At 35.5% G+C, this 24,294-nt stretch overlaps 1 protein-coding gene and 1 pseudogene across 3 annotated transcripts in view; one reads left to right on the top strand and one right to left on the bottom strand.

Moving 5' to 3' along the window:
* The window catches only part of UACA (uveal autoantigen with coiled-coil domains and ankyrin repeats), an 85,489-nt gene that overhangs the window by 11,328 nt on the left and 49,867 nt on the right, over window positions 1-24,294 (bottom strand). For both annotated transcript variants that reach the window (XM_082835726.1, XM_082835725.1), the window contains exons 4-14: window positions 21,803-21,867; window positions 20,948-21,005; window positions 15,099-15,169; window positions 14,889-14,995; window positions 11,494-11,675; window positions 10,279-10,316; window positions 7,509-7,577; window positions 6,335-6,442; window positions 5,755-5,787; window positions 4,768-4,866; window positions 1,170-1,206 (exon numbers count right to left, since the gene is read on the bottom strand). In XM_082835726.1, coding sequence (XP_082691852.1) covers window positions 1,170-1,206; window positions 4,768-4,866; window positions 5,755-5,787; window positions 6,335-6,442; window positions 7,509-7,577; window positions 10,279-10,316; window positions 11,494-11,675; window positions 14,889-14,995; window positions 15,099-15,169; window positions 20,948-21,005; window positions 21,803-21,867 — 867 coding nt within the window. The remainder of the gene's footprint in view (window positions 1-1,169; window positions 1,207-4,767; window positions 4,867-5,754; window positions 5,788-6,334; window positions 6,443-7,508; window positions 7,578-10,278; window positions 10,317-11,493; window positions 11,676-14,888; window positions 14,996-15,098; window positions 15,170-20,947; window positions 21,006-21,802; window positions 21,868-24,294) is intronic.
* LOC309958577 (mitochondrial import receptor subunit TOM20 homolog) lies at window positions 12,189-12,620 on the top strand (annotated as a pseudogene). Its single transcript has one exon. The product of its transcript is annotated as a mitochondrial import receptor subunit TOM20 homolog (transcript).

A 24,294-nucleotide genomic window follows, 5' to 3' on the forward strand; every position in this document is an offset into this window, starting at 1 on the left:
AAATAAATGATATCTTAAATATCCATATCAAAGAAGGCTAAGCATTAATTTGGTGTTATTATCTCCTTTATTATTCAAGTAAAAAAGAAGCATGAGTTACAACATAAAATTATCCTTGTTCTAAAATATCCATATTTTTCCTTATTATTCCTACATACATAAGGAAAGTATGTATATTCTTTTGAATAGATACTAAGTTGGTTTTTATATTTTATTTATTTATTTTTGGCTGTGTCAGGTCTTAGTCGCGGCGCACGGGCTCTTCACTGCAGTAGTGGCAGCGTACGGGCTCAGTAGTTGCGGCGCACGGGCTCCAGAGAGCCTGGGCTCTGTAGTTTGCAGCACGCGAGCTCTCTAGTTGAGGTGCGTGGGCTCAGTAGTTGCAGTGCGCGGGCTTAGTTGCCCCATGGCGTGTGGGATCTTAGTTCCCCAACCAGGGATCGAACCCACATCCCCTGCATTGGAAGGCGGATTCTTAACCACTGGACCACCAGGGAAGTCCCACTAAGTTAGTTTTTTGAATTATGTAAAATTGTTAGACTAAATAAGTTAAATGATTATTATGAAATATGTATATTAGTTAAAATAAAAATGGTGTTCTTTGCAATTTATAGGATAAATATTTCGATTGTAGTTAGCTAACGGATAATTTAATATTCAACAAGAAGCAAAAAATCAGATTTTTCTAGAGAAATTGTTTAAAATTGGAGAATAAACAAAAGGGAAAATTATGTATAGTCTTAAAGTAATAAATATTTATGGAACATCTAATTTTAAAATGCTTACCTGCATTGAGACTATAGCCAAAGATTTCTCCAAATCAGAAAACTATGTTTACGTCTCTTTCCACAAAAAGCACGCACCAAATATCACAAGATAAATGTCTAACATGCGACAAGGCAAATTTGGTAATGCGTACAATATACAATTTAAAAATCTAGGTCCTAAGGAAAATCAGAGCCTCAGTGATTACCAGATTTTATGTTAGAGACTACAGGAGTCATTTTAATCTCTTCCTAGTTCCATGTTGAGGTATAACACACAAGTAGTTGGATGAAGTTTTGCAGCAGGAATATCATATACAGTTAGACGAAATAAAGAGGCATAAACATTCTTTTTTTTGCTTGAACTGTGTGAACCGTAATGATAATCTTTACTTTTATACTTACTGTTACTGAAATGACTTCCCGATCCTAAATGATTGCTCTGAAATCAGAAGGATACGTTAAAACATTTTAGGTGAATACTGCTTCATTTTGTTAAATTCTGTATCTATTTTAGCTCTAAATGATCCAGTCATTAAAACCACATTTTCAACATTCCTTGTTTCTCCTGGGTATTATTCTACTCGAACTCACAGAAAGGCAGAACACAGTTAGAGAGATCAGTTGGGAATAAACTACTTCACTCAGCATTTTAATAAAAGCAGCCAAGTATTTCAAGGAAAAACTTGACTGCTCAACAGAAAAAAAAAAAAAAAAAACAAGCTCCAAATGAAATGAAACAACGTTGAATGCATACTCTCTGCTGTTTCTTTACTTCAAAGGAAGGAAATGCCACATTCACCTCTATAAACCAATTTACTTTACCACCTTTGGGGAGCACGAACCCTACCTCATCGCCTGTGAAACATTAGCCTAACCCCCTCTTTCAGAATTTATGGAACACCAATTACCTTTGAAGGTAAAAGGAGACAGAGAGCAGGAAATGAAACTGAGGCAAAGAGCTACATATAGTTCATAATAAATCCATCAATACATCAGTTAGGAAAAGGAGAATAATAAGAGAAATTTCAGATACTCTGAGTTAAAATATATTTGGATTGCTCCTTATCCCAAGTAAGCCAGACACAAAGAACCTAACATAAATTAAAATACTATACTTTTGAGAGTAAAGGTATGCAGATGTACTTCATGTTTGTGTATCTGTCTATATTAGTACTAATAGCTATGTGTCAGACTCTGATAGGTGACCATGATAAAAACGGCCCACAGTTCCATAACTAAATTAATGTCCCATTAATACTTATTGCCCCAAGGGTATGGAAAATATCTGTAAACTTAGGTAAGCTCTTTGTTCTAAGTAATATTTAATACTAGAGTCTGTAATAGGTAGTAAATGGGCTTATACATGAATGGGTAAGGGGAGGCCAAGGCACATAAGGAGTTCAAAAAACTTAGTTTGGGTTCATTACCTTGACTTGATGACTCAAATGCAAACAAATGCATGAGTTACAACACAAAATTAGCCTTGTTCTAAAATATCCATGTTTTCCCAAACCTGCTCTATAAGGAAAATGCCTACATATTAAGTATTACACGTAGCACAGCAATTCTGTTGGCAGTTTATGAAGACTTTTAAGTATGTGAGATGATATAGTAGTGGATATTCAATATTTATAAATTATGATTCCTTAGTTTTTAAGGACTGCTCTCATAAATACTGGGTCACCTATAAAGTGGACCCTGGAATTTTCTTTTTGAAGGTTATAAATAATTTCTAGTATAAAAATTCATCTGACTGGGGAAAATGCCCCCATTATATTGAGTGCAAAAACTTACAGAACAGGATAAATAATAAGACTACCTGTTGAATTCATGTACATAACACAAGTTATGTACAAACAAAGGTCTGAAAGGATGTCAGGTGCTAAGAGTGCTGGGCTTATAGGTGTGTTTATTTTCTACTTTTAGTTTAACTATATTTTAAATTTTTCTGAAATAAATATATGTTGTTTTATAAGAAACAGTAAGTATTTTCCTATAGTTTATAATAACCTCATTCAAAGTTACAGACTTGTCTGAAGCTACAGAAAACCATCTATTCTTAAGACATGGGAGTCTACTCTTAGGAGAAAAATAACACAAAAACAGTACCCAATTATAGGTGTCAAACTTTGATGAATACTTCAAAGGCCCACATACACTTCTGTATCTTCTCCAGCTGAGTGTAAAACTAGTATTGTAGTTAGGGGCACAAACTGCCTGAGTTCAGGCTCTGGCTCTGACACTCACTCTTATTTATAAAACCCCGCACGGGTAAACTGCTTTTTGCCTCAGTCTCTTCACTTATGAAGTGGAGATAAAACGAAAACATACCATACCAAGTTGATGTGTTTATTAAATGCATGTAAAGTGCACAAAGCAATTTCTGGCACATGGTTGGGGGTCATGAACTTGTTAGCTATCACTAGTTTCACTACTAACCTTAAAAAAAGTCTTCAAATGTGAAAAAAGATAGAAGGCCCTATACTAGACTGTTCTTTAGCTTATAAAACTGTTTCTAAATAATTTCAGAATTCAGTCTATAAATATAAACACAGGTTTTTGGTTGGTTTTTTTTTAATGTATCAAGGCATAACTCACCTGCAATAAAGTACACAAGTATACAGTGCAATGAATTTTTGCATATGTATACTTTGTGTAATTACAACTCAGATCAAGATATAGAACCTGTCTAGCACGCCCAGAAGTTTCTTCATGCCCTGTCCTGGTCAGTAACCGGCCACCAAAGGGTGGCCTCTATTCTGGCCTGTATTAGCATAGATTAGCTTTGTCTAGTTCTGCACTTCACAGAAAAGGAGTCAGGCAGTATGTGCTCTTTGTGTCTGATTTCTTTCATGCAACATTATGTCTTGAGATACATCCATGTCTTTACATTCTTTTTCATAGCTACACCCATATTTTAAAATTTACACACAAAAAATTTACTTTTGTTATGTACTTTGGAGTTATATTCCACAATAAAGATAAAAGACTCACATTGAATCAGCCACTCTCTTCAGTGACCCCAATGATGAACAACATTTATAAAATATATATTTTGGCCTTGCAGAACAAATCTATGCAGTTAAAAGTCTGGAGAGTGGTCACCCTTGGTGCAAGGAGCAAGCGTGAGGAGGCTTCTGGGTACTAGTTATGTGGTGTTTCCTGATCTGGGATGTTAGATTTGTGAAAATTCTTCAACTTATTCACTTTAACATGTTCTTTTTAACGTATATTGTATTTTGATTAAAAGTTTAAAGAAAACATAGTCTTGGGGGCTTCCCTGGTGGCGCAGTGGTTGAGAACCCGCCTGCCGATGCAGGGGACATGGGTTCGTGCCCCGGTCCGGGAAGATCCCACATGCCGCAGAGAGGCTGGGCCCGTGAGCCATGGACGCTGGGCCTGCGCGTCCGGAGCCTGTGCTCCGCAACGGAAGAGGCCACAACAGTGAGAGGCCCACGTACCGAAAAAAAACCAAAACAAACAAAACAAACAAAAAAAAAACACAGTCTTGGAAAAACTAAGAGTTAATTGAGCCAAGAAAAGATAAGTATATGATCTGAGCCTTATTAACACACTACTCTCACCAAACAAATCCATATATGCACAAGGTCCTTTCTGAGATAATCCTGGGATTACTGCTTTTCACTTAAATGATGCTTTTTATTAATACCATCATAATCATTGTAATTTTACAGGTAAAAGTATGTCTTGAAAAGGTAAAGATGACAAAGAGGAAGGCTGGGGAAGAGAAACTGGAACTGAACTAAATGTCAGTTTAGTCAATTTCAATGATCTCATTTAACCTTTAAAACAACTCTGTGGAAAAAAGGACAATCACCCCAATTTTGCCAAAGCAGCACAAAGCTCAGAGACTTTAAATAAATTGCCCGAGGTCACACTATAAAGAAGAGAGTGATAATTCAAATTCAAGCCTGACTTCAAGCCCTTTACCACGGCCCATTATGAGTTACATGAAATAATTTATTTAAGCTTTCTATACCTCAAAATACTTGAATCTATTTTTCAGAGCCTCAATAGCTCTTAGGCTTTCTTCATGTTGCTTTTCTTTAGCTGCCAAAAGGGACTTCAGCTTTTCTTTCTGAAATGGAAAGAAATAAATACAGAGCAAAATCACCCTGTGCTTGAAATTGTGTTAAAAATGTGTTTTAGAAAATGTGAATTAGAATTACTTTGAGGACTATAGTTAATGAATTCTCTAACCTGGTCAATTTTTTTTTTTAAAAAACGGAACTTTTTTTTTTTTTTTTTGGCTGTGTTGGGTCTTTGTTGCCATGCGTGAGCTTTCTCTAGCTGCGGCGAGCAGGGGCTACTCTTCCTTGCGGTGTGCAGGCTTCTCATTGTAGTGGCTTCTCTTGTTGCGGAGCACGGGCTCTAGGTGCACAGGCTTCAGTAGTTGTGGCTCGCAGGCTCTAGAGCATAGGCTCAGTAGTTGTGGTGCACGGGCTTAGTTGCTCCGTGGCACGTGGGATCTTCCCAGGCCAGGGATTGAACCCGTGTCCCCTGCGTTGGCAGGTGGATTCTTAACCACTGTGCCACCAGGGAAGCCCTAACCTGGTCAATTTTTAACTATTAGTAGAGTTCAAAATTTGTAGAACTATACTAATAATATACAATATACACAAACAATATTATGAAAAATTCAAATTTCTGTGGTTTGTTTTAAATCTTATCATTTTCAGACATTTTCTCTATAATGCTTAGAATTTTATATCTTTTCATGAAAAGTTTCATAGAAAATGAGCCATTCAGAGGCTCCTTTCAGTAACAAGAAAATGCCTACAATAACCCACGCCACTATACTCAAAACATAATTTTACAGTCACACATAGGTTTTGTTTTTTCCTTTGAGCAATAACCCAAAAGAGCATTCTGTCTCCACGTCAGTTCAGGACTCAAACCTCTACTGCAATGTTATCTTCCATTTACACAACAATTTACAGCTTTAAAGTAAAACTTATCATCCTACCTCACTTTCCAGATCATCAGCAACCATTACTTCCTAAATTTAAAAAGAAGAAGAAATGTATTTTCACTCTTGAAAGTTTATGTTAAAAAGCATGAGCTTGGCAAATATCTTTTTAAAAGACTGGTGCATGTCATTAAGATTGGGGATGAGGCTGTGAGAAGAAAATGCCTATGTGCTACTACTTCTGTGCTCTACGTTGTCATTTATGCTTCTCACTAACCAGGTTCAGAAGCACTTTCGATTCTTCTGAGACCCCATCAGTTACTTAAAACTCTTACCTGCTCTTCCTCCTCATGTCTTCTGTCTACTTCTTCCTCTCTAATCCCACAACTCCAATCACAGTTCAGTCCTTTGTCATTACCACAGACCAACAGTGTTCTCTGTTCTTAGATCCGACCTTGTTTCATGTAAAGGTCCTAATAAGATATGACTTTCCACAGGGCAATGACCTGATTTTACCTCCTTTAGCACCTGGCACCATGACTTGCTGTGATGGGCCGTCATTAACAATTTGTTACCGATGATAATGACTCATAGTAAAACAGTTCTGGATTTTTCTGGTATGACGCAGATTATTTACCTCATTCAGCTGTAGTTGTAAACCATTTACTTTATCCAATAATATTCTCTGTTCCTGCTGAATTTTTCTCAACCTCTCTTTCAGATCTTCATTTTCAATCTCCAGATCCTTAAATAGCAAAGATAACAGGTGCCAGACCAACTTTAAAGGAGCAATTCTTACGGAAGAAATTTCTAAAAGCAGTTCACTATCATAAACAGATATATACATATATAAAACAGCTTTAAGTATAAAGATACAATAATTTCAATGACATTCAAATAATTTAAAATCTACACATGAGAAATAACGCAGAAAATTATAGTCCTATGATACCTAATAAATACAACTATATACAAAGACAGCAAACCATCATGATTCTAATAAATAAGAAATAAGAGCATCATCTGGAAATAGAAAATAGCAGAAGAATATGTCATTTTAACTTTTGCCAAACACCTCTCAAATTTATGAGCTTAACAAAGCATAAGAATATCAGTACTTCAGTGCTCTGATAAAACATTTAAGCCTCCAATTGAAGGCTACAGTTCACTTTCTTAACACTACATAGTAAACTATGAAAACCCAAATAAAATGCTTTTGTTTTATCATATGGAAAAGGCTATTCAATTTATATTTTAATGGTATTTCAATCATAAAATAAACCATTTAATTATGGCTCTTTTTCCAACACAATCCAAATAATAATTATTTTTTGAACACTTTGACGAACATAAAAGGTAAAAAGTGCTATGTGGTTACCGAAATTATTTTTCTTAATCAAAATAAAAAATACTTTAAGAAAAAGTTCAGATTTTGTTTATTTACATTGATAACCATCATTTTTATCACTATAATTAATTTTCTAAAAGGAATACAAATTTATGATTTATGGCCCCAAACAGATATATTTAAATCAACAAAAACTTACAGAAAGTTATTAAATTATTTACTTCCTAATATATATTAAAACAATACTTCTTGTAAGATAATACTGACTCAAACATTCATATCAAAAGTTAATTCTTTTAGAAGGAATTTGGCAAGAAAGTAGAATCACAAAACATAACAAGCTGCCCTTCCATCCCCTACTCATTTCCCCCGCATTTTTGCTTCCTTTCTTTTCCCCAACCCCACTACAAACAATGCTGGAATTCTTTGCAAAGGAAGATACCAATTTTTTTTTTCTTTTTACCTGAATGTTTTGATGCTCCCTCTGATCTGATTTCATATTTACTTCATCTAGCATCTGCGTCAAATTTCGCTTTGGTAAAACATAAGAAAACACAGGTTAGCAAGTATGAGAATATAGAAAAGTACATTTTCCTCAATAGGCAATACACCCAATTAGTGATTTTCAGTTTATCCAAGTTTAAATTTTGCTGTACAAAACACAAGGTGGCAGTGTTTCCACTTAAAACTCCAAATGGAAAGCATCTTTAAGGATATAGGTTTTAAATAAATCAAGTATAATCTACTTTTTAAATACTAAAAAAATAACAGAATTTAAAACCCCTACTGCTAAGTATTTATTTTAACCAAAGTCACCAAATTTTAAAAAGGAGAATTTGTACTAGAGGCAAAACTCACGTTGTACTATAAAGCATCAGCTACCGTTGCCAAAAGAAGAATTTGGTGTTTAAAAAGAGGAGGCGGGGGGGGGGGGGGGAGTTACATTAATGTTGAGAGAAAATATGGAAATTACTTCTTTGAGTACTGATGAGATAAAATATCAAAGGGTGTGATAAGAAAGAGATAGACAATCCACTGACTAAAGCTATATAAAAGATTTCTAAATGACTTGGTTGGGTACATGATCTGTTTTTGTACACTTACTGCTTAGAAACTTTATTCCAGCTTAGAGATTTGCTTTAATAAAAGCACAATACAATCACTAAACAAGAGATAAAATAATTTTTTTGCCCAAATTGATCTTTAAATCTACACAGTAATTTAGAAAGGTATTTCTTTCTTCCTTTTGAGAGCTAAAGAAACAAAACGTGAATGCTTTAATTTTCCAAGATAATTTTATGTTCCACATTATTTGTTGACTCATGTGTTTAAACTATCGTACTAATGAGCTTGGATTTAGAATTAGAGGAACAAGTTCCCATTAAGACGATGCTCTGTATCCACGATTTGGCCCAAACTACATGTCTAGCCTCATTCCTTCTACCAAAGGGCCATTCTTGACGTGGAATCTGACCAGTCTCATCGTACATACCACTTTCAGCCCCTGCCTTCCCTTCTGGTCTCTGGTTCCTGTCACTCTGCCCCTCTACTGCCCCACGGGCATGTTAAACATGCTCCTTCATCAGGGGCTTGGTACTTGCCCTTCCCTCTGCCCTTGAGGCTTCACCCACAGAGCCGCTGGCTCCCTCCTCACTTCCTTCAGACCTCTGCTAGAATGTCAGTCACTTCCTGACCACACCATCTAAAATAGCTTCCCGCCCTCTCCCTCTTCATTCCCTAATCCTGTTCTGCCTGTCTTCAAAGCATCTGCCATGGTGCTAAATACCCATCTGCTTACTGTTCATCTCTCTCACTGGGCTGGGAGCTCCATGAGGGCAGGGAATTTGAACACTGATATCCCCAGCACTTAGAACAGTAATGGGCATATAGTAAGTAACTGAATACATCTTATTTTTTAAACTATACTGTAGGCTTCTTGATAACAAGGATTATATGTCCCTTAGTACACAAACAAATCCTATTTACAGCAGATATTTTAAAATGTATTTAATTAACAACTGAAACAAATGAGTTTTACTGTTCTTAGCAAAATATTAACTCCATGAATTCATTTAGATAATTCCTATTCATTTAGATACCATTCCCATATTAATATTCAATAATTCTTTCTTTTAAATACATGTATATTTCAGAAATAGTTTTTCTCTTAATATGTGTGAGATGCCTGGTATTGATATAAGAGGGCACATTTTATTTCCCTCTACACCCACTTAGGTTATCTGAGGAATGGGAGAAAAGGCTGAAACAGCTGCTCCAGATGGGAAAGAAAAGTGACAGCAGATATGACCCATGCAGGGACATATTACTTAATTGTGATGGACTGAAAAGGAAGCATGCTTTCATACAGCTTTCAAATTTAGGTGCGAGCTACAGAAATGATACAGAATGATGACAGGATGGCTCAGAAGGTACCTGATTACTTCTCTTCAGGGTTTGGAAGTGCTCAGGTCCCTCTCATTAGAGAAAAGCTGAAAGCCTGGAAGGGGACAGTCAGCAGAAGAGGAGAGCTGCCTACACTAGCTTTGGGTGAGATGGTTTAAGAGTGCGCAAAGCAACCCCACACACTTTAACTCGAAGAGATCAGGGGAAATGATTAGACATCTACTGAGACTGAGACACAAAACCAGGGTTAAATAGTGATTTGATAATAAACTTAGTGCAAGGTATGAATTATTTCACGTACTAAGTTTTTTTAAAAGTCAAATCCTCATTAAATTAAATACAGCAAAAAAAGAAAAAGAAATCAAAATGTTAACAGTGGCATTGAAATCACATATATAATCAGTTTTGAATTCTGTTTTCTTCATTTCTTATTGCTTGGAAGAATTTTCCCACATCAGGGGATATTCAACTCTGTTACTAAGGGAGAATAGGAGAAAACTGTCTAGGGTCTACCAAGCTAATATTCATCAACAAAGAAACTCAACAAGGTGCAATATTCCATACTTGAAAAGGCTGGATGTTCAAGACCAGCAATCAGGAGTCTACGTATTTCCCATTGGATACATTCATTGTAATTAAGACCCATTGTCTCAAGCTGAGTGACAGTGTCTGGATAAAGCCTCAGGATCTCATGACCTAGGTTCTACATGGGCATGATTAACTGGGAAGAGAGAACGGCATGCATTTAAACTCAAAACAGTTATATATAACCATTACCTAGGTTTACTCAACACTTTACTTAAACTGCACAATATACATAATTTTTTAACCTGTTGTAAAGATGGTCCTTTCTTCCAAACTTCTCTCCCTGAAGATTTAAAGAGAGGGAAAGGGAGGAGAAAGAGGAACAGTGAAACAGCAGGTTAACTTGGGTAGATCTGCATTCACCAATTATGTAATTAAGTCAATATTAAAGAAATAAATTTTTAAGTTTCTTTTGAAGTTTACGACCTTACAGTTAAAACAACAATGAAATATCACTTTTGCCTATCTAATCGGCAAAGTATTTTTTTTTTCCTATGACAACATCCCTGTAGATGATATTCAATGCCAGGGAGGGGAGACAGGTGAAAAATACAAAATTTAAAACATCCTAAATTAGAAGGCAACTTTTCGATATATATTAAAAGCTTAAAAAACTGTGCATAACCTGAAACCTCTTAATTCAATTTCTAGGAAGTTATCCTAAGGGTATAATAAAAATATGCTAAAATATTTATGCATAAGGACAGTCACTAAATGGTTATTTATATTAGTAAAAACTGTATAAACAACTTAAATGACACCTATAGAAAACTGCTTAATTAAATTAAACTTAGATGGAATTTTATGCATCGATAAAAATCATACTGTAGAAAAAATATTTATTTATGAGGGAAAAGTCTTCGAACTATATTACACAAAAAGTAAGCTACAGCTCACTACAGGTGACCTCAATTTTATGCATAGAGAGAAGACTGGAAAGATATTCCTCAAAATGTTAGTAGAGGCTCCTCAGTGGTAGAATGAGTGGTTGATTTTACTTGCTGTGCTTTTCTGTGCTTTCCAATTTCTCTTTAATAAGCATACGAAAATACTTGGCACAAGTATTCAATAAATCTTACTTGAATATTTTAAATACATGTTTAAACAATGATTCTTTCTTTAAAACTTTTTAAGTACAAGAGCTTAAGCACTTCACCCCTCCTTATCAAAAAATATATATTAGCAAAACACTTTATTTGGCTCTTTCTTTTCAGTTCTTAAATTACTCCACAGTAGAGTAGGGTTGACTGGATAAACTGGACAATAAATGTAACACACACTGCCTCAGAACAAGTGACTATAATGTAAAACCGCAGAGCTGGGGCAGAGAGGGAGATGAACCAATACTGCTTATTGTAAGGAGTGTTTTGCCTCTTACGAACTGTAGCTCTACCACCTAAATCTTTAAAAGCTGCTCTTTATTAACTAGCACTTTTCTAGTGACAGAAAACTGCTGGTACCTTTGCTGGTATTTTCTGATGCAGTCTTCAGTAAGGTTAGAATGTCCAGATTGTCAGCAATTCTTGCATAGTAAGAACTATCATGGCCAAGGGCATCCAGCAAGGTTACATCAGCACCATTTCTGATTAAGACTTCTACTGCATCTTTGCAACCATACTCGCAACCTAGCATGAGAGCAGTCCTAGAAGGCAAGATGGAAGAATAAAAGACCTTGAGAAGGATCAAAAACAAATTTTCAGAAATCTCTTTCAGAGGTCCCCTTCTTAAAGAACAGATATTACTTTAAAAAGCCACATTGTTATAGACACAGATTTGACTTCATATTTTTATCTTATATTTTAACTCCATTGCATTTATAAAAAACATTTGTTTTGTGTCTTAGTTTGCAGAGCTAGCATTTTACATCTACCTACACACATCTGTTACTTCTACTACCAAATTAACCTCCTTTATTCCAGTCCTTCTATGTACTACAAGTTAATTGCCACAAAGATCTTCCACAACTGATACTGTCACCTTATCTGTGCAAAACCTACAATGATAAACCCAAGCTATTTAAATCACTTTGCAGGCCTTTCCGCGTCCCTCGCGGTGGGCGGCAGGACAGAGTGGCACAGTCCTTTCCGAGGGTTCTCGGCCAACGGCTTCATCGTGGGCCCTGCTGCCGCCAACCCCACTCCTCGTTGGAGAGAAGATGGAGGGCCGGAACAGTGCCATCTCCGCCGGTATGCGCGGGGTCCTTTTCATTGGGTACTGCATTTACCTTGACCCCAAGAGATGGAGTGATCCTAACTTCAAGAACAGGCTGCGAGAACGAAGAAAGAAACAGAAGCCTGCCAAGGAGAGAACCGGACTTTCCAAGTTACCTAACCTTAAAGATGCTGAAGCCGTTCAGAAATTCTTCCTTGAAGAAATACAGCTTGCAAGAGTTACTAGCTCAAGGTGAATATGAGAAGGGTGTTGACCATCTGACAAATGCAATTGCTGTGTGTGGACGGCCACAGCAGTTACTGCAAGTGTTGCAGCAAACTCTTCCACCACCAGTGTTCCAGATGCTTCTGACTAAGCTCCCAACAATTAGAGAACTGTAAGTGCTCAGAGCTTGGCTGAAGATGATGTGGAATGAGAAACAAATGTCAATATAATAATCTCAATTTAAAAATATTTTAAAAATCTTAACTTGAAAGATGATCAGCTCTGGGGGAGTAAGGGCAAATAAGCTTGTTATGGACTGTCCTACACTCAAATCTACCAAAGTTAATTTTTACTTTGTGTAGATCCATTTGTCTGTTTTATTATTTTCCCAGTGAAAAGTGTATTTTGTTAGAGAGGTTTTCATTGTATAAATACACTATCAGTTACTGAAAAAAATAAAATAAATAAATCACTTTGTGAACTGAACCACATCATGCAAACGTCACCAATGAATCCCTTCTATTCCAAAACAAGAATCAGATTCCTGTTCCTGATTTCTCTCTTTAGAAGAGCCTTTCTTCTCCTACACATCTCCTTCACATTTTCACACTTAATTTTAAAATTTGCCTTCTCAAATAAATCTTCTTTTTTTGTTGTTGTACACGGGCCTCTCACCGTTGTGGCCTCTCCCGTTGAGGAGCACAGGCTCCGGACGCGCAGGCACAGCGGTCATGGCTCACGGGCCCAGTCGCTCCACGGCATGTGGGATCCTCCCGGACCGGGGCACGAACCCGTGTCCCCTGCATCGGCAGGCGGACTCTCAACCACTGCGTCACCAGGGAAGCCCTCAAATAAACCTTCTTTGATTAACCCCATTATCATGGACCACTGGTTTATTCTGCCATGATAGAATCGTCAGCACTTAAACATTTAACAGTATGACTGGCAGATCATAATAATGCAACCATTAAATCATCATGGAAATTTAGAAGTACTCTAGAAATTCTCTATTTTTACTGCTGAGGCAACCAACACTTAATGAAATGAAGTGACTTATCCTATATATGATTCTGTCTTCAATTGTGAATATTGAATTTCATACGGAAACCGATTTTTGCCTTTATTTGATGTCTGTTCTATTCCTCTTTTATACTCCCCGGTAGTTGCTGGAATGCAGTTTTACTTAACAAATTTTTTGTTATAAGGGATAAAATGTTATAGGTAAGACAGGAAGAAAGAAAAGAAACTTGAATACAGAGTGTCAGAAACAGATTTTAATTTACCTTTAAAACCATTTGATATGTCGTCTAAATATACTACACATTGCCCTATCGCATTGGTTTTTTTGTGAAGTTCCAATGAAATAACACAGACAAACATACTTGGAAAAATATAAGAGAAAGCATTGTATACGTGGATCAGCCAGATCACCCCTTTCTGATCCTAAAATTTATTTTTCAATCAAATTTTCTTAAACATGCTTGGAGCCAGATCATAGTATCACAAAAACAAAGTAATATAAAAAAAGCCACTTTCTTAAAAATCACATTAATGATTTAATTGCTTAAGAATTTCCTCCTTTGAGATGCCTGAACAATGAAAACAATCAGAGCTATAAAATCTGACATCCAAAGACTAATTATACTTATCTACTTCCAGTGAACTACAAACAATAGAATACGTGTTTAGAAGAATAAAAGTAACTGAAAAGAAACCAACAATTTTACCAGTAATCATCTATACAATCTCAGAAACTTGTCATAAATTACTGTAATGCTTCAACTGGTGGAAGGGATGTATTTCAGATACTTTGTTGTCAGAAACTCCGTGACTATAAACATCAGAATTATAATATAGCAAGCAGCATGATACACTAGACCCAGAAAAGAGGACAGAGAGAATTACAGATAGAAATTGTTAGTGCACACCAACTAAAATAACATCAAATACAGGTGCAGAAATAAATTAATGAAATCTGTATTGGGGTACAGAAATGAACTCAGTTTCCAAGAAGGAGGTGGCATTGTGCCCAGCAGAAAGGAGAGAAAACACCTTGAGAAAATCTATACTGAAACATGTCAAGCTCCAGGACACGCAAGAACTCCCTTACTCTCAAAAGATTCACTAATGAAGAAGTAGAGACTGTAAATGTCATTTTTTATTCTTCTTCCTTATTTGAGCCCATTTCATTAAAGATTATTTTATAAGCTCAAAATAACTAGGATATAATTACTCTTTTCTTCAGTTCTTTGACCCGAACACAGGCCATAATCACTGCCTGTATTTCGAGTTTACCCTGTCATCATCCCCCATTTCCCATTCCCTCCTTCTTCAGCCAACCCTGAAGAGTAAGAAGAAGTGAGTGCTAATTCCAAGGAAGGGAGAACCACAGGGGATAGAAAGGCCAAGTCACAGCAGCAGAGCTTCAGGATCACTGTGCATCGAGCTGGTGTCTGGGGAGCCGTGATAAAAGAATTACCTGTTTTGTTTGTCTCTGGAATTAATATCCGCCCCTCTATCTATCAGCAGTTGACATATTGTTGGCCTACACATCTGAGTAGCCAGAACAAGTGGCGTCCGCCCATCCTAAGCAACAAGAAAAATAAGACAGCATTCAGACAACGAGTCTCCCAAAACATGAAAGTCAGAACACATGAGTTGAAATGAGAATAAACATAAACTGACTTACTACATCTCTGGTATTCACTGAGGCCCCGTGGTCGCAGAGCAGCTGTATACTAGAAGGACAGTCTGCCATAGCTTTGAGGAACAAAGGAAAATGATAAATGGTGAACATCTGTTGGTAACACGTGGTGTTTTGCTAGACCCGTATAAGGCCTAAATTCTTCAATCCCTAAAGTACTAAACTTCACATCCTTCACTCTCAGTTTAGCATTATAAGCATTGATTTTTCTATCTGAAAATGGATTAGACAAGATCATTTTGTAAATTTTGTATAATTTATTAGGACCAAGGAACACTGTCACTCTTGCAGAGGACAAGAATATACTGCTGTGCTAAGGGTAACCACTGATAATGAAAATCACACTTAAACTTTCTATTTATAGTATATTTTAAAGTATGGCTATAACTTACTGAATCCTTGAAGTGTTAGTGCAGTTTTTTTAAAAGAATCACATACTTTTTTCTTTATAGAAGACCCACAGTAAATAAAGTATGATTCACACAGTTCATATTTCCTTTTCAAAACAGAAACTGCAATGTCTGCCCTTGATGCAAAAGCAGGGTCATTTTGCTAAAAATTATATTAGAAAATCACATGATGCCTCTTCTCTGATCAACACTAGAGTTCATATTTGTATCAGGAAAAAAGTGGTCAAATTCATAAAGTACGATTGTGTTTATACTTCCCACGAGTTTTTATAGAAGTTTTATAAGTTGATATTAGTTTATTTGCACAAAAAAGTACTAAGTCAGCGTTCTTTTTTTTTTTGGGTGCAATTCAATAAAGTAAAACCAAACACACATTAAAAAATCAAGTCAATTTTTCACTTCTGATGTCTTTAATCCAGCAAGTCTTTTATATAAAATATATAATCAATCTTAAAAAAAAGATAAATTGAAACTGAATACATTAATTCAGGAATTATAAAATAACAACCATTCAGGCCCAAATAAGAAGGAAAAAATGTAAAGCATAAAAAATTCCAGAGTTATACTATACTGAACAAATCAAGTCAGTATTAAAGGTGCGATGATGGAGAATGCCAGCCGTTCATCCTTGTTCCATGGTAATAAAACTGTGTTGGGCACAGGGTGGCTCACCTAGACCACAGTTCCCAGTCTCCTTTGCATGAAGGCATGACCACATGAGTTAGATCATGCCAATGGAGTCTGACATGAGGGACATGTGCTACCTTCTGAGTCTAGGGCTTTAAAAAGTGGTTATACAGTCTTCCATAATCTTTCTCCTTCCTGCTAGCAGGGTAACAGGTACCTATTATCAGCTTCAGTCTTAAAGATGAGGACAACACCCCCAGGCAACAGAACTGCAAAATAGAAGAAATCTGGGTCCCTGAATGACTATATGAAGCAGAGGTACAAGCCAATCTGATCATTAGGGCTGTGACATGAAACAAATAAATTCTGTGTGTGTGTGTGTGTGTGTGTGTGTGTGTGTGTGTGTGTGTTTAAAGCAAATGTTATTTTATTTTGTCACAGCAGTATAATCTTATCCCTAACCAAGACAAAAATTGCTATCAGGAGTCAGGTGCTGTTGTAACAGATACCTAAATTATACAGCACTGGTTTAGTGGTTGGGTACTAGGTGGTCAGTAAACATATTTCAGGCTAGAAACCTTGTGATTTTTCTCACACTGTGGCAAAACGTTTGATAGATCTATCATCTGTGCTAATTTACAAGGTACACTGTGTGACTATGGAGCCTTTCTAGGTGAAGCAATAGAAAAGAGCCCAAATTTTAGGGCATATTGGCGGCTGCTACTGCTTCTAGTAAGAAAGAGATGAGGTCAACAAGAAAGAGATGAGGTCAAGCAAGAATTAGTTATGAACACAAATGGAAGGGAATAGAGTTTCTAGATATTTGGGACCTCACAGGTATAGAGAAGCCAATTGTTTCTCTATACCAAACAGCAAGATATAAAACTATTGTTGGTCACAACTTTTCTCAAAGACAGCCCAATAAGGAAAAATGAAAAAAAAAACAAAAACAAAAAAACCAGATCCAGTCCTGGAATAAAGATCAGATTGAGGATACTATATTCCCATCCAAGACTATTATTTCAGATGACTTTGAGGTGGCAGTATTCAAATGAACAAATGAACCTATTTACAAAACAGAAGTAGAGTCACGGATGTAGAAAACAAACTTATGGTTACCAGGGGATGGGGTTGGGGGGGATAAATTGGGAGATTGGGATTGACATAACACACTACTATATATAAACTAGATAACTAATAAGGACCTACTGTATAGCACAGGGAACTCTATTCAATACTCTGTAATGGCCTATATGGAAAAAGAATCTAAAAAAGGAGTAGGTATGTGTATATGTATAAGTGATTCACTTCATTGTACACCTGAAACTAATACAACATTGTAAATCAACTATATTCCAATAAAATTTTTTTAAAAACTCTGTAAATTAACCTAATGTTCTACACAGTATTGAACATTTTATAAATAAATTTTCAAAATTTTGGTTAAAAAAATAAAATAAAATGAGGTAGAGAATCATGAGTCCAGAAATAAAAACAAGAAATAAAGGAGGGTTAAGAACTTTATGTCCAGAAAATAAATGGTTCCTGACATATGAAAGTGGCTGGCAACAAATAGGCCAGAAACCTACCAAGGTTTTGAGGGAATGCACTACCCCAAAATCCAAAAGCCCAGTCAGCTAAAACTAATAACTCTTCCTGTGCTTAAGCTGCCTATATAGAGGGCATACTTTCCAACATCCAATTTACCTGTGATCTTGGAGGATAATGGACAAGAACCTCCCAGAAGGCAGAGCTAGGGCCCACAGAGGACAATAAGGGATTTCTCCTAGGAAACAAAACTGGGGGGCACCTGAAGGAGCTAACCAAGAAATTTACTCCAAGATCTCAGTTGAAAGCCTTTGCAAGTTTTGCTCAGCAGTATCTGAAACCTGCTGAATAGTGACTGCTGTGTATTTCCCAGTTCTCCTGTTTCCAAAAGGGAGTCTTTATTTTACTTATCCTGTTCTTGCTGCATCACTATATTGTGAGGAGCAGATCTCTTTTCTTCGAGTTTACAAACTGTTGGACCATGAAGAGCCATTTCAGAGCCAAAAATACACAAGTGCACATCACCCAGAAATCCCAGACTTTGAGGTGGCTTCAGTGACTGAATTGGTTATGTATCCTCTCTCTTGGGGTGGGGATAATGTTCTATGTGTGGGAAGTAGGGGCTGCAGGAATATCTGGAAGGCCAGAGGGCTGGACTGTGGCAATTGTTACCAAAATTTGTTCTCCCCTTCTTCTACAGTGTGGCAGCTCGGCCATGACTAGAGATTACATTTCTGGGCCTCCTTTACAGATAAATACAACCAACTGACTTTGATCTTATTGATGGATTATGAGTAGAGGGCTATTTACCACTTCCAAATCTGGGCCTCAGACTGTGGGCATGCGCTCCTCCTATTCTCCTTCCCTTTCCTGCCAGCTGGAACGCAGATATGACTACAACCCTGCTGCAATGACATTGCTGAGGAAGATACCAGAGGAAAGTGGAGCAACAAGATGGAAAGAATTCGGTTCATGAATGACCTCAAGCCACCTGCCAACCTATACCACTCCATTTTTTTTTAATAAGCAACTGATATTGGAGTTCTTTTACTACATCAACTTGGTCTTCATTCTAACTTCATCTGTATACCTACTGAACAAATATTAAAATTTCAATCTGTTAAGTTGTACCAGTTTTAAAAACAGGGATAATAAAATCTATAATATACAAAAAATTACACATATTTACTGTACATATTTTGATGAGTTTGGACAAACGCATACACTGTAATACCCTCACCACAATCAAGGTACTAAACATATGGATCACCTCCACAAATTTCCTTGTGTCCTTTTGTGTGTCTGTGTGTTTTTGGGGGTTTGTTTTTGGGGGGTATTTTTGGTGAGAATACTAAGTACTCTATCCTCTTAATATATTTTAAAGTACACAATACCATATTGTTAATTATGTGCAATACGTTATTACATTACATTATACAATAATTATATACAAGTTTTGTATAATAATTATACCTCAATTAAGCAGTAAAAAAAATAAAAACAACTAGAAAAAGTTGAACATTGAGTAAATAATATTGAAAACATTTTCAAATGCATTAGGTGTAATAATGGTATTACACTTAGGTTACAAAATAGAATCATTATCTTTCAGAGATAAAAGCTGAATTGTTTATGGATAAAATTATATGATGTCTTGGATTTGATTTAAAATATGCCAAGTACAGGAGAATAATGGGTGGTGGTATAAATGAATCAAGATTAGCCATATGCTGACAACTGTCTCAGCTGGATGAAGGGTATAAGGTATTTTAATATGATAGTCTAACTTTATGTTTCAAATTTTCATTTTTAATAATTTTTAAAACATGATTATTAACATTTTAAAAACATGATTATTTTTAATTTTTAATAATTATAACATTTTTAAAATATGATTATTAATAAGGTTGGATGGATTAAAAAACAACTATGAGAAGGTGGTAGGAGAATAGAAATATCATGTGACATATATTCATACTTCATTAAGCAGTAAAATCATTTAAAAATTTCCATCAAACAATAAATTAGTGCTACAGAAATGAATTATAATTTTTTATGGTTTTAAGTTTAATTTATAAATTTGTTTTGATGATCCCATAACTACACAAGCTTGATAAGTATATCACATATGAATCTAGGTCTATGTTTTTATTTATTTTTTAATTAATATTTTTGTTTATGTAAGTAGTAATACAAAATTATCATAAAAATATAAAATAAAACTATAGAAACTCACAGGAGTCATTGTGAGGCTTAAATGACAATGTATGTAAAAATGTTCTGCAAATAATAGCACTCTATACCAAAATTTTTAAAAATGCATTGTGTGAGAGATTAAACTATCACAAAAATACATAAAATTTTTTTAAAAAGGAAGAAAATCAAAAGTATATAAGTTTGAAGGAAATTTGAAGTATAATACATTTTTAACAGAGACTACTCTAATCCTCTAATCTACCAAGGATATTCCATATACATGAAAGGAAACAGTAGGTTTTGTTTTGTTTTGCTTTTCCTTTGAACACCTAGTTAACTAGGAATTTCAGTCTTAGAGGAGTCTGCCCAGGGGTCAGACTATCTTACATTCCAAAAATCCTTAAATATTTAACTTTTTTCTAATCATTTTCTTTAAGACACCTAAAGAATAATGCAGATAAATTTTGATATACAGTATGATTAATAAAATCTTTGAAATTACTAATATAAATCTCTTTTAAAATACAGCAAATTACAATGGTATGTAATTCAGCACTGACACCTCTAAATCAAAACAAGCACCATCACCATTAATTAAGAAGTTACTACATGCCAGGTACTATTCATGATTCAGTTATAACCACTACTGCAGTAGTATTAGTAACTTCATTTTGCAGATGAGGAAAATGAGGTTCAGACATGTTAATGAGGTAAATATAGTTTTTAAGAAAGAGAAGTCTTCCTCGTTCCCATTTCTCCTACCAGTTCCCAAGCAAACACATGGTACTTACAGCTCCTTGAGAGCAGGATTATGGTTTATTCATCTTTGGACTTTCAGTATCTAGCAACCTGGCCTGTAAATATTGGCTGAATGATTCTTTTTAAGCCGTACAATCCAATAAATTTCAAATCTGAATAAATAAAAAATTCATAACATTCTGTTTCTCCATGAATTATACAAATATATTCATGTTAAAACTTTGAAATTAATTTAAATGCCCAGCCATTTTAACAAAGATTTGTTTATGTCCAAGTGAAACCTTTGCTTATTACCTGCATCGTGAAGTGCAGTTCTTCCCTGCAGGTCTACATGCTCAGTGGGACAACTGTACTGTTTTAAAACACAGATATTTAGTAATCTAAGAAAGTTTTATTTCCAAGTTAGATATCGAGACTCAAATGAACAGCTGTTATTTAATCTTAAAAATATTGCATTTATCAAAAACTCTAAAGAGTACTAGACAAGCCATAAATATTTTGACATGCGACAAATATAATAACATTATACTGTAAATTTAACAGTATTCCAGTAAACAGGAAAACATATGGTACATTACAATCGCATGAAATATAGAAACTGTTATTGTTTGGGGTTTTTTTTCCAGCAAGAATTAAAAACTTGAACAATTGAATCAGAAAAAACAAATGAGTTCTGCTGTGAAACTTAGTGGCAAACATGTTTAAGGAAATGTGTGACTAGACCTTTCAACTGAAAACGTAATTTAGCCCAGTAGTTCACAGAATTTTGTGGTTGCCTGATTATAAGCTTAACTAATGATGTTATTACATAGTCTGAGTTATTGATGTTTATACAGAAATATATAGATCCTATGCTGTATCACTTCATCTCAAGTCATATACCAGATGACAGAAAATTCCAATCTCCAGCTAATGTCAACAGGAAGGTCAAGTCTTTGTTGTTTATTTTTAATACACTGAGTTATGCAATTCACTTCCCTCAGAGTCTTTGCTCTTTATTGTTCACATTCTTTCACAAATGATGGAAAAAATATTATGTAAGCTAATAGTCAAAGCTAGCCTACTATTTTCTTTGATCTCAAGTTCCAAAAACACATCTGTTATTTGCAGTCAAAATAATAAAGTCAAAGTATTAACCACTTTTACTACCTGAAGAAGTTTTTGTAGACACAGTGCATGCCCATACTTTGCAGCCAGGTGAAGAGCATTCCTCCCTAGAAAAGAAATAATTTTAAATATATGATAAGGGTTATTTTCTTCACATGTGAATTCTCCTTAGAAATGTGCTTCAGTCTTCCAAAATCAGTTGACAGACTACTTCATTTGTAGGCATGCTTTAAGTTTCTAAGATGTCTCACCCAGTTTCATATTTTAATTAGAGATAATGTACACACCAAAACAATGAAGGTGGGAAGAAAAAATAAACATACAAACTCATTACAGAGCAAGAATTTTGTCTTATTCACCACTGTATCTCCAATACCTGGAGCAGTTCCTGAAACAGAGTAAGTAATTAAATATTGCCATAGGAGAGAAGGGAGAGAAAGAGGAAGAAAAAAAAGGAATGGGGATAGGAGGGAGAGAAAGATAACTAGATTTCACATAACATTTCTCAATAGGCAGTGTGGATACTAAAATGGAGAAAGGTTAAGAGATGTGGGTCAAAGAAAGGGTATTCTCTAACTAATTTTTATGCTTCAACTAAAATTCAAAGTTTACAGAGAGATTCTGTCTCTGAAAATCAGACAATTTGTTCAAATATGTGATTATAATGTGCAAATTTAAAGGAAATGATGAGGGGAGCAGGGAAGAGGTCACCAGATAATCTGGAAGGATAACTCTGAATACTGAAAAAGGTAATTTGCAGAGAACATTCTACCTCCAAACACTATTTCTCCTAATTGTACTTCTTTACACAAATATCTTTCTTGGATGGTGAAAACTACAAGGGTTTCACCAGACTATTCCAGCTTCCAATCTTTAATGCTCTTAATTTCCCTCTAACTTCAGAAACTTCTCCAAATGTAATTGTACTTCACAAGTAGACCTTTCTGCTAGAAAAGTAATGTGTGTTCTGTTCATCCTGGATGAAGGAATAAATTGACTTTCAACTCTCATTCAGTTTTATATGCATGTAGATAGGTGAATACGTTTTGCTGGGTCTCTGATCATTTCTGTGTAGCTAACAGGTTCTAGAGCAAAAGGCAGTGAGTCCAGACCTTTGAATAGGTAACATATTCAACCACTCCTAAACATCCTCTACAAATAAGTCAGATGTAACAATTTCAAATTTCAATTTGCTACTGGTCATGGACAAACTTTCTAGAAACATTTCACATCCTGAAAAGTGACTAGAATAACTGGTGCTTACATGAGAAGTAAGAGAGAGCATGGAGTGGATAGTGAGGATAGACACAGTGGCAACAGTCCCTGGTGTTTACCAAAACGCCACAGAAACTTGGTCACATTAAAATGTCAGGTCAGGGCTAAGGAAATACCAAATCCAGCCACTTGAGATAGGACAGCAAAAAATCATGGAAATATCACATCTAAAGCATATCACCCTGAATTATATCAAAGGCGCGTACCTGGCAAGACCTGGGTCACAAATACCTCAAAACCACACTAACTTGAAATGTGGTTATTTTCAATCTACTTTTATATTGCTAGCAAATAAAGGAGTTAAGATAAAATACATAAAGATTATTTAATCAAATTTTTATCAAATATCCACATCTGGATTATAACAGACAATATAACAGCAAATGAGACAAGGTCCTTGTTCTCAGGAAAGGACAACTCTAAAGACAAACATAATTAAACCCATCAATAAATACATGACTAAACAACAGCAAAAACAAAAGACAAAATGGGTAAAGCAAGGTATGCCAGAATGCAGTATATGAAAAGACGTCGTCTGCTGAGCTTGGGAAAGCATTTGAGCTTCATCTGCAGTGAAGGAGGGAGGGCAAAAGTCACTTAGATTGGCCACTAGGCCGAAATGTCCAGAGCAGAAAGAACACAGACAAAAACAAGAAAGACACATGTTTGAATTGGAATCAGCACAATAAATAAAGTCTTATGAATTCTGAAATGGTATGGTTAATCCAAAATTTCTAAAAATATTCTTCTGCATCAGTGGAAAACATATATATAAGTAATAACAGCTTTTTGTTCATTCAAAGGTGGCAAATAAATTGAGTTTCATCCTCAATTAAGGTAACTTTAGGTAAAGCTTTTCCTCACTAACTCATTTGTGATCTCTCTCTCTCTCCCCGCTTGCCTTCCATTTCCAAACACAATGTTGGTTAACAGTAATGTATTTATTTGTCCATATATGGAGTCATAGGATAAAAATTAAAGTTGTTAAGGACATTCTCTGCTCTATGTCAGCTCCCATATTTAACTGAATAACAAAGTAGAAGTGCAGAGAAATAAGCTGCCACAGGTCTCAGAGAACTGAGAATGATTGTCCAGATGAACAGAAAACTAAAACACTGAAGAAAAGCAATAGCTATATTCAAATACTTAAAATCTATCTTGTGATGTGCAGACAAACTTATGCTGTAATATTTTAAAAGATAGACACAGGTATGACTAAGTTTAAGCAGAAAGCCTGGTAAGAGACAGACTTAAACTGT

This window comes from Leucopleurus acutus (genome assembly GCF_964270905.1).
Source record: "Leucopleurus acutus genome assembly, chromosome: 1".
NCBI classification, from domain to species: Eukaryota; Metazoa; Chordata; class Mammalia; order Artiodactyla; family Delphinidae; genus Leucopleurus; species Leucopleurus acutus.